Below are 13753 nucleotides of genomic sequence, written 5' to 3'. Positions count from 1 at the left end.
TCAGCAATTTGACTTTGAGTAGCTGAAACTGCTGCTCAACTTTCTGTTACCTTGTGTGATGGTTTCAGAGATGGGGACACTCTCCTGGTCGTCCTTGACTGAGTAAACACTGACGTTGTATTCCACACCAGGGTTTAGGTTTTCAAAGGTGCAGGTGGTCTGATCTGCACCTACTACTTCTTCCAAGGTAGAGCCCTGCTGCCCATTGGTAGGAGCAGTGGTCACTCGGTACCCGCTGATACCTGAAATACAGATATACCAGTATGCAGTAATCTCACGCTGTATTTATTTACATCACATCTCAGTATAAACAGCTGAAGCAAACGCATTACATTTCACAAGTGATTTTGCCACCCTGAGCCCAGCAGGCAAGAGGTTGCTTTGTCAAGCACCCTGAAATGCGCTTCTCAGGAGCCAGCCATGCCATTTTCACAGCATCATTTCAGTTCCCTTCAAGACCTTACCAAACTGAAAATCTCATGACGTACTGAGAAAAGATACATCTACTGACTGGAAGTGGAGTTCTCAAAAGCTTTCAATTCTTATTTTACAGAAGTCAACTGTTCAGCTCCCATCAGCTACTGTGGAAGAACAGTACATCTTGAACACTTTCAGAACTTCCATGCTTACTCTCAATGACATGAACTCATTCCTCACTGCCAGAAATCTTTTTGGTCCATTTTGTTTTCCTTCCCTTGGAGTTTTTTTAAACCACTGGGGATTATTTGAATAAGTCCTTCAAACCCCTAAAACAGCTGAAACATTTTGGAGTATGAATGTGTTTAAATAGCATTTTAAATGGAATGTAAATCATGAGGAGTCCTATGGCAACCTGTACTTAACTGTGAATTATATCCTTGAATATACCTAGAAATATGTATATTTTTCCTTAAATTGCTCAACAGCAAGCTTCCCATCAAACTTTCCTTAATGAACTGCAAGGCACTGCAGAACAAATGTTAGCATTCTGGTACACCAGCAGGCTTGAGCATAGCGCGAGTTCACATAGTTACCTGGAGTAGTGCTTCTATCCCAAGAGACTACCAGGATCCCAGTATCAGGATTGGGTTCCAGGCGCAGGTTGGTCGGTGGAGACAGTGCTGCAAGTATTCAGACAATGTGTCATTTATAGCACTGAGAATCATGCTAGCTCCCTCAGCATCCCTTCTCCCCACATTATATCCTCACCCTTCAGAATTAGCTAAAAATATTCTCCTGAAGTTGTGACCTTGCATTGCATGAGCTAGTGCTACCGTCACCTACGCATCAAAAAGAAAAACACCTTCCAGATTATGACAGCAGGAAAAGACTAGAACTGACTCCCAGAAGACAGCCATTGATCTGGGAAGCATAGGGAAAGCAAATGGAAGAAGGAATAATTGTGGAAAAGCAAACGTGTCATACGTGTAGTCACTCTCCTGATGATCGGAGTCTCTCTCTCCTGGCCGTCCATGAGGACTGTTAGGCTGTAGGTGTACTCCACTCCAGGGGTCAGGCCAGATATCACGATGCTGCCAGAATCAGAGATGACCTCCCGAGGAGCCTCTCCACCTTGGCTTGGGCGCACACCCAGCTGTAGAGAAGCAGCAAAGTTTGCTTTCCAGTCTCAAACACTATCCCAGCTAACTATCAGCATCCTGACTTATCCAGCATGAGTATTATGGGCCCTTATGCTGAATGCCAACTGTTAATCCTGTAACTTGTGTTGTAGATATCCCACTGATGAAATCGACCTGGAGCCCAGAGGACAAGCTTGCGTTGACCCCTGCCCCCTGTAAGCATCCTATCTTTTGCACTTCTTGCCTTTGTGCTACTACCTTCACTGCAGTCCATAGCAAACAGCTTTAATTTGTCCTCCCTATCACAATGAAGAAAAAAAAAAAAAAGAAAAGAAACACAGGACTTCAGTTTCTCCTACCTTGAAACCAATCCTTGGGGCAGGTGTCCAGGTGATGACAATAGAAGTTTCTGTCACCTCTGTGTTAAAAGGAGGAACAGAGCCCACAGGCTGATCTGTGAAATGAATTGACAGAGTTGAAGTCTAGCTGCTGTGATGGCACCAAACAGTTAGAAACCCTGACCTAAAGCAGTCCAAATAGCAAGCGGCACGTAAGTGCTGAACTATATTATTTCTGAAAATCCAGTGATTTGGGAGGGATCTGACAGATTACATCTGTCTGCTGCTGGGCTTGATAGACACAGTATGCAAGTGGTCTAGTCATAGCCGGCACTTTTGTTGTTCCCGAGGAAAACAAAAATATTAAACTGGGCCTCATGAGTCCTCTATGCATCAAGCCCCAAGAATTTGGGGAATATTTGTTTTGGCATGATATCTAAAGTGTTCCTCAAAAAACAGCTTTTTTTTCCTTCACCCACCATATGCCATTCAACCAGCAGAACTCTACACACTTGTCTGTCACCCAGTTGTCCCAGCTAGGACTATCTCATCCCTCACTAATATGTTCAACTCTTTTGAAGTCAGCAGAGTGAAAGGGAGCTCAAAGTCAATCTGAGGAATCTGTGGTCTTATTGATATCTGTCAGGAGCATCACACAGAAGCAAAAGCCTTTGTGTACCCCAGAATCAGTCTAAACAACTCCACTAAGTTTAATGTTAACTGACTCATTATTAATGAAGATACTGGTTTATTAATCTATAGTCTTAAATTGGACTGATTTCATTCAGATAAGCCAGAATTTGAAGGCAATATTCACCCATGATATGCAATTATATCCTAACTGAGAAATATTTATAGATAAGGCTGTCAGCAAAAAGCACCTTGCCAATGTCAACAATGTTACACTGATAAAGTTTGAATCCTTATTTTAATTTCACATTGTTCTAAAAGAAACCACATTCTCTTTTAAAAAGAGGATGTGGTTCTGAGCTTGGATGACTTTGAATTCTGTTGAGTTTATACGGTGGCTTCACCATTATTTAAACAGTGAATCTATTTGTTCTTTCTAGAAGTATGTGTGGGTTCTTACAGAACTCCCTTTCCTCCCAAAATCTGTATTTCTTCCAAGCCAGCAGCACAAGTACAGATGACTGAAATGTAAAAAAAAAAAAAAAAGAAGGATAGAACACAATGCTTGTGTCAGTTCTGTAACTGCATTTGAGCTGCCTTAGATGTTATGGTTGGGCTTGAGAAACGACTGCCTTCAGCTTTATACAAATGACAGACTAGTTATTCCTTGCCTGTTTAAGGGAGCTGTTTGCTTTCCTTGATTTGTCATGCTAAAACCAAACAACTGAAAAGATCAAGTAAAATTAAGTTTCTTTGTCATTCAGCTAAACAAAAGCTGAGGTATCAATAGTAAGTTTTCCCTTTTGTTTTTAACCACCAAAAAAGCTGAAATATATTTTAGTAAAAGCTTTTTGATGCAAATGACTCTCTTTTTCCTGCCAAATAGTTCAGAAAGAAGAACAAGGAATATTTCCCAAGCAGTTCTGCTGGAATGCTAACTTCAAAAGGCTTCTTCTGTAAACCAATTCACAATAGCCACTTTCAGCACAAGTTTTGAAGAAGGGCCAGGGCACTAAGGAAGAGGAATATGTGCCTATTATACTTACAAGTTGTGAAGACCCCAGTTTCTCTGGTGCTTTGCAAGTCATCTTTAACTGCCACAAGGTACACTGTGTACTCAGTGCCAGGCTGCAAGTTCCTCAGAAGGTACTTGGTGGCTGAAGGTCCCACATTGTAGGTCCTTGGTTGACCTCCTCTTGTGGGACCTGCAGTCAGACGGTATCCTGTGATTACAGCACGGGGCCGCGTCCACAACACCAATACTGAATGCTCCGTGGTATTCAGAAATCTCAGGTTGGTGGGGGCATCAAGCTCTGGGGAAGAAAGTGCATAACATGCATCAGTGTCCCAGTTGAATCTCTACTTCACTGCTATTTACAAAGCCCATTAATTACCATTCAAAAAACCACGGGTGCACAATGAAGTTGAGCCTATATTTTTTTCACTTACGGTGCAAGAGCCACAGTCGGGAAGAGAGAACCTAAACGATTCCATGATTCTATAGGACAGCTGGAAACAGAAGTCAAATAACTACATCCACGCCTCAGTGCCATCTAGGAATATGCTGGGCCAGGCAGACCTGTGCATTTCAGGCAGCACAGATTTGGGTGGCTGCCATACACGCCATCCCATGGGGAAGTCAGGCTAACGGCTGAGGCAAGACAGATGAACCAAACCGCACTCAGGAATTTCCATAGTTTCTCATGAATGCTGAGCATTTTTTAAAAATCAGCTCAGTTTAGACTTGTCAGCACAAGCATAGAAACCTAACTTTAGCCCTTTTTCATTGAAAAGATTTATTCTTTTAGATCTTTGCCCAATCCTACTCCCTGCCCTCTCAAAATCCCTTTAACACCCCCACTTTGTCATTTTAATGTAAAAATAAATAACAGTGACTTTCTGCAGAAAAACAGTTTCTAGATCTACTTAAAAATAACCACACTGTGGAACTAACTATACAACAATTCTAAGCATGCTCATCTCTCCCATGGGACTCACACAACAGCTCTTATCAGGCTTCCTCCCCTTTTTATCACTGCCCCTGGGAAGCTGCTGAAACTGATAACCTAGAAAACTACATAAACAAGAGGCTGAAGCAACACAGCTTCTTCAGCACTGCACTGGAGTCCAGTGAAGGGTGGAGATGTCGCTACCTTTGGCTCAGAAAAGGAGGCTCAGAGGGGGAAAAACACTAAGTAATTTGCACCGGAGGGTAGCATTGGCAGCAGTGAAGAGTTTGTAGTGTTTACGTGGCATGTTTCCCCACCTTTTCTAGGTCCTAATCATATGTGGAAATTAGAAGCGGTGAGGAGAGGTTCCATCAGTACTATTTTTTGATGGCAAATGTTTTTTTCTCCCCGAGTAAATAACATTTTTGTGACAAAAACTAATGTTTTAATCACTCTCCCAGTAATTCAGCAGGAAGCATTTTTTGTCCTTTTTGAGGAGGGAGGGATAAGGAAGCGAGGACTTACCTATTCCACCACTTGCAAAAATGGAGGAGATAGTTCTAAAAGACAAAGGATGAGTATGATCCTCCCTTAGTCTCATCTCCAGCCCACAGGCTGAGTCAGCTTTATCTCTTCTTGGTACTTAGATCTGTGCTAAGTGTCATTTGACAAGGATTGTATCTTCCTCCAATTTGTAGCCTACAGTCAGTTCCTTTCTGCACAATTTAATTTGCCAGCTCTATTAGGCTTTTATCACTTCCTCTCCCCATACTAAAGGAAAAAGGGGAAGATTAAAAAGCCACACACACACACACACACACACTCAAGAGTTTATTTGTAGACTGCTTTTTAACGGAAGGCCAAAAAGAGAATCACATTTACACCGTGGGAAGAGACTTTTGCTGCAGGGTTTTCCTTGGGAACTCTGAACGATTTCTGTTTCCCAGGACTTTCGATTACAGGATGCAATTTATGTGAATGCTTTCTGAAATGTGGTTTAGGCAAAGCAGTTAAGCGGATGATCATAGCCTATGGAAAATGATTCCAGACATTTGTAACTAGCTCTGTGCTGTCTGAATTAAATGTCTATGTTCTGATGTACACCTTCTGTGTGCGGACTTTCAGAGTAGCTCTACACCTAGCCAAGGCCCCTGAAAACAACCACAAAAAACTACAGATCTAACTGGGAACTGAGCACTTCTTGTTCTAAATGCTTCCAAGAGAGTTCAGACTCCTAAGTTGCATCCTTGCTTTTGAAAGCCTCACTTGAAAGATTAGGGAGGGTGCTCACACCAAATTAGACACCCATGTCAAAGGACAAACTTAAGAATCCCACTCTCCCTGCGTAGTCAAGAGAGATGGTAAGAGGCAGAGGCACTATTTATGGCTCCTAACTTTATGGATGTTAAGTAAATAGTATTTCTCAAACAGCATGGCTATATTCACAGATGATCCCATTTCCTTTCCTTCCCTCTCATCTCTGTAAGAGCTGGGCTGGATTCTCAAAAGTTGCTCACATTTACTGAAAAAGTGTCAGAACAGCAGCAGATGTACATAGCTGAATTTTAGTCCTTTGAATAACATGACCGAGTCAAAGAGTACTACAAACATCAAACTATCCTTCCACGGCCTGATAAACAGGATCTGCTCAAATTAACCAGAATCCCAGGTTCTGTCTGATCAGCTTCTCTTGGATCAAAAATAGAGATAACCACCCAAACCCACGTTAAACCTCCTCTTCTATCTAAAAGCCTACATCTTGCCCAGACACGGCTCCTCTCTTCTCTGCACTTCTGCAAAGCAAAAAGCAATACCTGACAGACTGTATGCTTTGCTTGTTGTCTTGCCTCACACTGGTGACATGCTGCACTGCCACTAGATCATTAGCAATCAGTTTCTGAGAGATCCTGCGCTACCCTCCCTGAAAAATATACGCCCCCCATGGCTCTTGTCAACAGTCCTTTGAGGTCACTGCAAACCAGTTCCCCAGGTTTCACTGGGATGACAGTGAAATTCCAGGTGGTGAGACAGCCTGTGGAAAGCCAGGCCTGACCTGGCAAAGCTGAAATGCAGTCCTGTTAATGACAAGGCCTGTTCTTACACATGCATGCAGAACTCCTACTGCTGACAGCGAGACAAATAGGTATGTAGCTGTCAGAAAGGAGATAGGGATTTTCAGAGCAATCTCAGCAAGGCTCCCAAATCATGCCGAACTCTGCCCTAAGGTATCCTCAAAAAAAAAAAAAAAAAAAAAAAAAAATCACAGGCTGCGTTCTGTGCTGTAAAAGAACTGCAGGGCCCATCAATTCTCAGTCAGTAATAAAAAAGTTGAATTCCAGCCATACGAAATTGTTTTAAAGTGCCATGAGAGTTAAACTCCCATTGGAAAGCCCTGGAGGAGGATAAATCTGCTGAAGAGATCATTGTTTGACTGAATGAATTCCCAGCCCTGTCATCCTAGTTATGGGATGCCTCCTGGGCTACAACTGTTGCACTTTAAGTGCTCTGTTTATATATTTCTCTAAGCGACAGAGAAATATGCACTTCAAAAGGTTGAAAAAAACCATGAAGGAAAGACACTTACTGGTGGTTTGCTCTCCAGTCAGAGGTTTGCTCTCCCTGCCTTGGCTCACAGCAAAGATCTTAAAGAGATAGGTTGTTCCTGGGAGCAGGTCAATGACTTCAGCAAAAGAGCTCCTGGTGATAGGCAGTCTCTGGCCATGTTGGCCAGGACGATTGACAGGAATCACTTCCACTCGATAGCCAGTCACTTGGCTCTGCGGTGGGGTCCACATGATGGTGATCTTGATATCAGAAACCTCCACAAACTGCAGATCTTTGGGTGAAGGAACTTCATCTGAAAGCAGAGCGACAGAACAGTGGTATAGAGGGAGTCCTTAGCAATTGGCAGGAGAAGCTATAGGTTTACATGGAAGAAGAAAAAGTTAAATTTGGACTGAGCAATGGCTAGCCCAAGAATATTTGCCAAATAAAAAGTGTTATCATAACCTTACTGCAAACATGTATACACACATTCCCAGACAATATTCAAGCAGACTACAATTCAGATTGCCACTACATAGTTTTAAGTATTCTAAGCCTTCAGTCATAGAAGGTATCCTGCTGTTACAGAAAGAGAACTGAAAGACCAGGTGTAATATATGCTACAGAACTTCAAGTATATGCAGAACCAAAAGCTTGGGGTGGGGGAATAAAATACTCCAGGCACCGGAAATAGGAAACTCCTTTTAAAATTAAAAGAGAGGGTTTTCAAAACCGATGGCATGTTCTGAATGTCTATAATTAACTTCAAATCCATCTTTCACAATTAAACAAGTACAGGGGCTGATCTGGCCTTACTGTAGTCAATAATAAGATCCAGTTCCCTCTGTGTTGGTCCACAGTACTGCACCCTTGAATTCCTACGTTCAAATTAAGTTTCTTCAGATTAGGACTGATACTGCCCTAAGGTTAACCAATGCACATTTTTCGGAAGATACAGATGCCAAACCATAAAACAACTGAGCTGAGTTCATTCCTGGTAAATCCCATTTGCAAACATGTGCTTGCAACTTGCAGGACCATCAAATTCCACTGCTACCACATCAGATCCCAATTCTTTCACTATCCTTTCTTTTGGTTTGGCTATTCAGCCCAACTGGATACTTGAATAACCTGAAACCAGTAGTTTTTTAAATTATAGGTGCCTCAAGTTTAGATCATATGGTGTTACTTTGGCACATCAGTCAGTGCTGAGCAATCTCCCATCCCCACTGACTGCAGTGGAAAATAATGGTTAGGACTGCAAGGGAGAGGGAGAAGAGTCAGGTGAACAATTTGGATTTGTGTTGTGGCGTCTGAGTACATAACCTTAAACATCTGCAGGCCAAGTACTGAGGCAAAAATGATATAGCAGGCTCTTAAGATCTCTTAGCAGAACCCCCTTAAGACAAGTTAGGAAACTCTGATCTCTCTTTTCCATAGACACAATGCAAGACCAACTTTTTGAACTGCCTGCAATCTGATCCATAGGAATTACAGCCCTATTAATGCAGAGTGGTGGCCTGACTGTGTCAGTTCACAAGTGACCATAACTTTACTACAGAACTTCAATACCAGTGACATTTACAATTAAAAACCACAACAATTGTGACAAAAACTAGAATTGTGTCCATTTAAGGATTCACTTAGCTAAAACAACGTGAGCCTGCATTGTCATTTAGCTCTATGTACTAACAGAAAACTCAGTGACTGATAATGAGAACATGCTGACCATTACCTGTGCGTGGGACACCTGTGGTTTCCTGTTGGATGAAGACAGGAGTGCTCTCCTGATTTTCTTCCACTGCATAAATGCTGATGTTGTACTGAACACCTGGCATCAAGTCACTGAGTGTTACAGAGGTTGCAGTGTCAGGCAGGTTGAGCTCTGTGCTGCTGCCTTCCACAGAGGGTGTGTAGATAATTCTGTAGCCTAAAGCAAGAGAAAGTATATATAATTCTCTGCCACAATCAGTAAGCCAGCACAAGGAATACCAGAAATGAGAATTAAACTGATCTCCCTACTGAGGTTTCATAAAAATAGTCCTGAACTTCAGCAGGACTTGTGGCTTGCCTGTGCTCATGTCCCATCCCATCTATAGAGCACACACTCACAATGCCCTACAAAGCATTATCTGACCTGGATTAGAATATTTCTGAGTTTTGACATGTGGATTTAGGTCTATACAGTTCTTATGCTTGTTATGGGATGGTCTGGATGACAGATACAAAGAGAAGGTCATAGGACTTGTTTTTATTTAACACGAATCCAGAAGGAATTGTTTTGCGTCCAGCCTCCTGAATTGCTTGGTTCAGACAGCAAAACCAAGCAAATGCAAAACAGCCCATGTGCTTCCCAGCTGGTCTCTCAGACTGGGCAGAATTATATGCTAGCCCTCTGTCCCAGAGTTGTACGTCATTGCTTTTTTACCTAGATTTCAGGTTCTACCAACAGTGCAAAATAGGTGCACTCCCATTAGACTTACCTGTGATTGGAGCCTGTGGTCTGCTCCAGCTAATGACAATTGATGTGTCATCTACACTTTCCACGGTGTGATCGGGAGGCGCATCAGGAGCTGTTTAAGGAAATAAACAGAGGAGGACAGCAAGCATGAGGGTAAGAGGTAAAAATTCATTGAACAAACAATAAGAACAGCTTGCAAAGTGCACCCACACATACCTGTAGTCTGTGAAGTAGACAGGATCAAATTCTGCTCTCCTTCTTCAGAGATCTGATAGACATTAACAATATACTTGCGACCAGGAAGCAAGTCAGGGATGTTGACAGAAGTGGCTGTACTTGGCAGATCTAAGGAAGGCAGGAAAGAAAAAATTGCCTTAGCAATTCTACCTTCTTGCTTTCTCTTCAACTTAAGTAATTGAGACCTCTGTTCTAATTTGAACCAAATCACAGTCTTCCTGCAATGAAACAGCAATTGTTCTGCACTGTGTCTTTAGTCCACATCAGAAAAGTTGTGTGGAGAGTTGGAACAGGTCCCCACACTGGGCAAGCAGACAACACCTCGGACAGCAACACTTGATGTGTGTGATACAGCAGGGCAAGCCGAGCAGCAGACCCCTGCACACTGCTGGCATCTAGCCATTTCAGCTAACCAAGTACTTATTTCATATCCTGACTGTTGTATTTTCAATACAGAAATATATGGAAGAATTTTCACACGAGTAGGTTATGTGGAAAGACTGACTCATGAGTAGAGAAGAATGACATTATGAGGGCTAATGAACTTCTCTCCCTGCTCCCTTCCCCCAGATGTCCACCTACATGCCAGATGTAGGAAATTCCCCAAGAAGCAGCTCCTTACTGGCCAGACTGAAGCCAAGCATCTTAAGGGAAAATGGGATTTGCCTTTCAATTTGCCTGTAAACCTCTGTCTGTAGACAGATGAGCTCAGGAGGTGCTGCAGAACACAGCTCAGCTGTCAGGGCAGCCAGTGTGCAGACAAGAAAGGTGGTGACAGTGCTGGCAATCCCAGCATAAGCCACTTCTGCTCATGAGTCCAAGCCTGTGAATTCAGGGGAGCAACAGTCCAGGGAGAATTATTAAGTTAGAGGATTACTGTTCTTTTTCTCACGTTATTCTTCCGTCGCACTCATGTCCAAGTAGCTATTGTAACCTCAAATCCTTGTGAGATACTGCTATTACTATTGTTAAGACAGGAAATTAGGAGAAAGAACTTAAGATGAAATTATGCGTGGTGACACAGGCTCTACAGTAGATGTTGGAAAAGTAGATTCAATTCTTAGGTCTGAGTCCAGTGCCTCGGCTTCCAGCTTTCCAGCTTAGATAAGTTGCCACATTATCAAAGATGAATAAGATCCAATCCAAACAAAGGAACTGACAGAGCAAACTGGAACAAACATCCATGAGATGACAATTAACCAAGAGAGGATATATAGGAAAGTTTTCTCAATTTCTCTGTCCATTGCGATGGAAGAACAAAGGTATAACAGAGGAAATTAACCAGGCGGCAAGTTTGAAAAATAGATTTGGTTCTCTCCTCATCTGCACTGCTGCTCACTTCATGATGCTGTGGAACCTAGTAAACTTACATGATTTCAAAAGGAAAAAAAAAGACTGGGCAAATTCAGAGCTGCGAAGAATAAATGTATCTACCTACAGTTATTACAAATCCACCACCTCTGGCTCAGGGAGTTTTCCTCCGCAGCTTCCTGGGGCAGTATTTTGAGGTGCTACTGCTATATGCTTGTCTTGTTCTCATACTCTTCCTTGGACATGAACTTACAGCCATTGATGCAGGAAGGACAATGAACAAAGTGAGCTTTTTATCTGAGCTATCCTGCCACTCTCATCTCCTAATTGAATCCTACTGAAAGATAGCAAGACCCTCACTATTTACACCAGCTATGCTGATCGTCATCGAAAACAGCGATGTACTGCTGCCAATGCTTTGGTCTAGTAGACTCAAATATTGTCTCACCAAGATACTGTGGCTCATCACCCTCTTCGCTCAGCTCATACTCCACACGGAATCCAGAAACTGTGTCAGAAGCAGAAACCCAGGAGACAACAAAGCTGTTGGCTGTGATTTCAGTCACTGACTCTGAAGTAGCAACCACAGGAGGAAGAAGAGTTGTCTCTCCTGAAACAGTGTTGCCTACAAAAGAGAGGTATAATTAACCATTGCTACCTTTGTGTTAACTGGGATGCACGAAAAAGACTTGGGTGAAGGAGATCAGGTTTTTCTGGATGCCCCACTGTTCAACTTACTTGTCACTGCTGTGGTGCTGGTTGTGGTAAAATCAAAGCGGGTGACTTCTTTGTGGCCATACTGCTGAACACTGATGAGCTGTCCTTCATATATCACACCAGGCTTCAGGCCTGAGATTGTGTAGGAGTTCTGGTAGCCAGGGATGGTGGCTTCCTTCCACTGTCTCCCAGAGTTTTTCTGCAAGAACAAGGACACTTAAATAGTGAGAGACTCCTTAGCCTGCTAGCAGGGGTATCTAGTGACCTAACCTGCCACATGGTTACCAAGCACTGTGATATTCAAACACAGGTATGACTTGAATGGCAAATGCACAGACGGAATCAAGTCAAAGATGATGAGAAACTATGGCAGGAAGCAGGGCTCATGACATTTTGGGTGATTAAGTTTTACTGTGGTAAACAAAAATCATTTAGCTTTGGACTTCTTCCTTTAAAAGGAGCATTACTTGTAATATATAAACTCATTCCTTTATCAAAAATACAGTAAGGCATGAAGTAAGGGCTGGAAAATGCATATTTGAAGCCTGTTCACAGTAACAATCTAAGCCATCATCTGAAAACAATATACAGAAAAGTTCTTTCCTTCTACCCTGTGTTTGAACTCTATGGGAAGCTCTAATATAATGCTCCATCCTCTGAGGTTTGTACTCCAGTGCTTTAAAGTCCATTTCATTCAGGCCTTGTTCCAAGATACACTGAAGTCAGTAAAAAGAAACTTAAGTGCCTTTAATGGCTTTGGATCAGGGCCTTTATTGTTCTCTTCGTAACAGGCAGCATCAAGGTACTAATGTTCTTAATCATTAAGTGGTCTTTTGTGAAGCTGTACTCAGGAGAAATGTAAAGCAACTCATATACATTGGTTAAACCAAATCATTCCTCAAATATGAATGAGCCAACAAGCAGTGGTTAACCAGCTTTGGTTTAGACTGTAGAGAAAATGGGAGATGACTGTTTATTTAATCCTATGCTAGCTGTTTATATCTTCATATCCTATGAATTTTTACCTCCTCATTAATAAGAAAATTTATGCCAGTTGTCTCTGGATAAGTACATGGTACTAAAACAATGTTTCTTATGATGAAGAAGCTTCCACAAGGATTTACATTACTTAAAGTGAAGAAGGATATAAACTTGTCTGCTTACCGTGCTAGTGCCTTGGTTAATAAGATACTTCATGAATGCAGTGACCAGTAAAGTTTGGGCAGGGAAACATCAAGTGTTTATAAAGCACAGAGTAACTGTTGACCTTGACAGGACAAGGACACTGAAGTAGTAACTACAGGTTGCTGAAATTGTGTCAGTCACTTCCTTCAGACACCAAAAAAAGCCAAAGAAAGTATTTTTGATGAATAAATGAATGATGACGAATGTGGTACTCACTGGTCTCCAGCGCAAGATGTACTTGGTGATGTGAGATCGTTCAGGAGCATTCCACTGAATAGGGTGGGAGTTTGGCTGATTTGTACTCTCTGTGATGATCACCTGAACAGGCCCAGATGACCCTGGGGGGGAAAAAAAAAATGCCTTATTTAACATATTGGAGATGCTTTTGTTCTGCCTTTGTTGTGGAGTCAAAAAGCAAGAAAGTTGTGCAGTTCACGCACTATGTCTATACATAGGAAATAAGTTACCTTGTCTTTCTACACTTCATGATTCACCGCTACTTAGAAAACTGGTGAATTAGAATATATTCTGGGGGGGAGTTAACACGCACTGTTTGGGTTAATTTCCTGTCAGTTATCAATGAAATAAGAAAACGTATCAGTCTAATATAGAAAAAGTCTGCAAAGCAAAGCTGTCCAAAGAGAGGGGGCTTCTCAGCAACTAACTACTTTCATGTATTATCTTCTGCAGCGGGAACAGGGAAAAAGATCAGAAATGTCTACCAAATCCAGGTCTAATCTTGTGGCATGGTGACAGCAAATTCCTGATCTGACATTGAATACACCTACAAAGAGACACTAGTCTTCTGCTGGTTTACTAACT

General features: G+C 42.1%; 1 protein-coding gene across 6 annotated transcripts in view; it reads right to left on the bottom strand.

The window, feature by feature from the left end:
* Positions 1-13753, bottom strand: part of FN1 (fibronectin 1) — a 54982-nt gene that overhangs the window by 23005 nt on the left and 18224 nt on the right. For all 6 annotated transcript variants that reach the window (XM_055813035.1, XM_055813034.1, XM_055813036.1 and 3 more), the window contains exons 13-24: positions 13148-13269; positions 11768-11945; positions 11478-11654; positions 9698-9826; positions 9504-9593; positions 8756-8950; positions 7061-7333; positions 3574-3840; positions 1919-2013; positions 1405-1573; positions 1014-1100; positions 51-242 (exon numbers count right to left, since the gene is read on the bottom strand). In XM_055813035.1, the coding sequence (XP_055669010.1) occupies positions 51-242; positions 1014-1100; positions 1405-1573; positions 1919-2013; positions 3574-3840; positions 7061-7333; positions 8756-8950; positions 9504-9593; positions 9698-9826; positions 11478-11654; positions 11768-11945; positions 13148-13269 (1974 nt within the window). The remainder of the gene's footprint in view (positions 1-50; positions 243-1013; positions 1101-1404; positions 1574-1918; positions 2014-3573; positions 3841-7060; positions 7334-8755; positions 8951-9503; positions 9594-9697; positions 9827-11477; positions 11655-11767; positions 11946-13147; positions 13270-13753) is intronic.

This window comes from Falco peregrinus, chromosome 8 (assembly GCF_023634155.1).
Source record: "Falco peregrinus isolate bFalPer1 chromosome 8, bFalPer1.pri, whole genome shotgun sequence".
NCBI lineage: Eukaryota > Metazoa > Chordata > Aves > Falconiformes > Falconidae > Falco > Falco peregrinus.
This window is presented reverse-complemented; position numbering and strand designations above follow the sequence as displayed.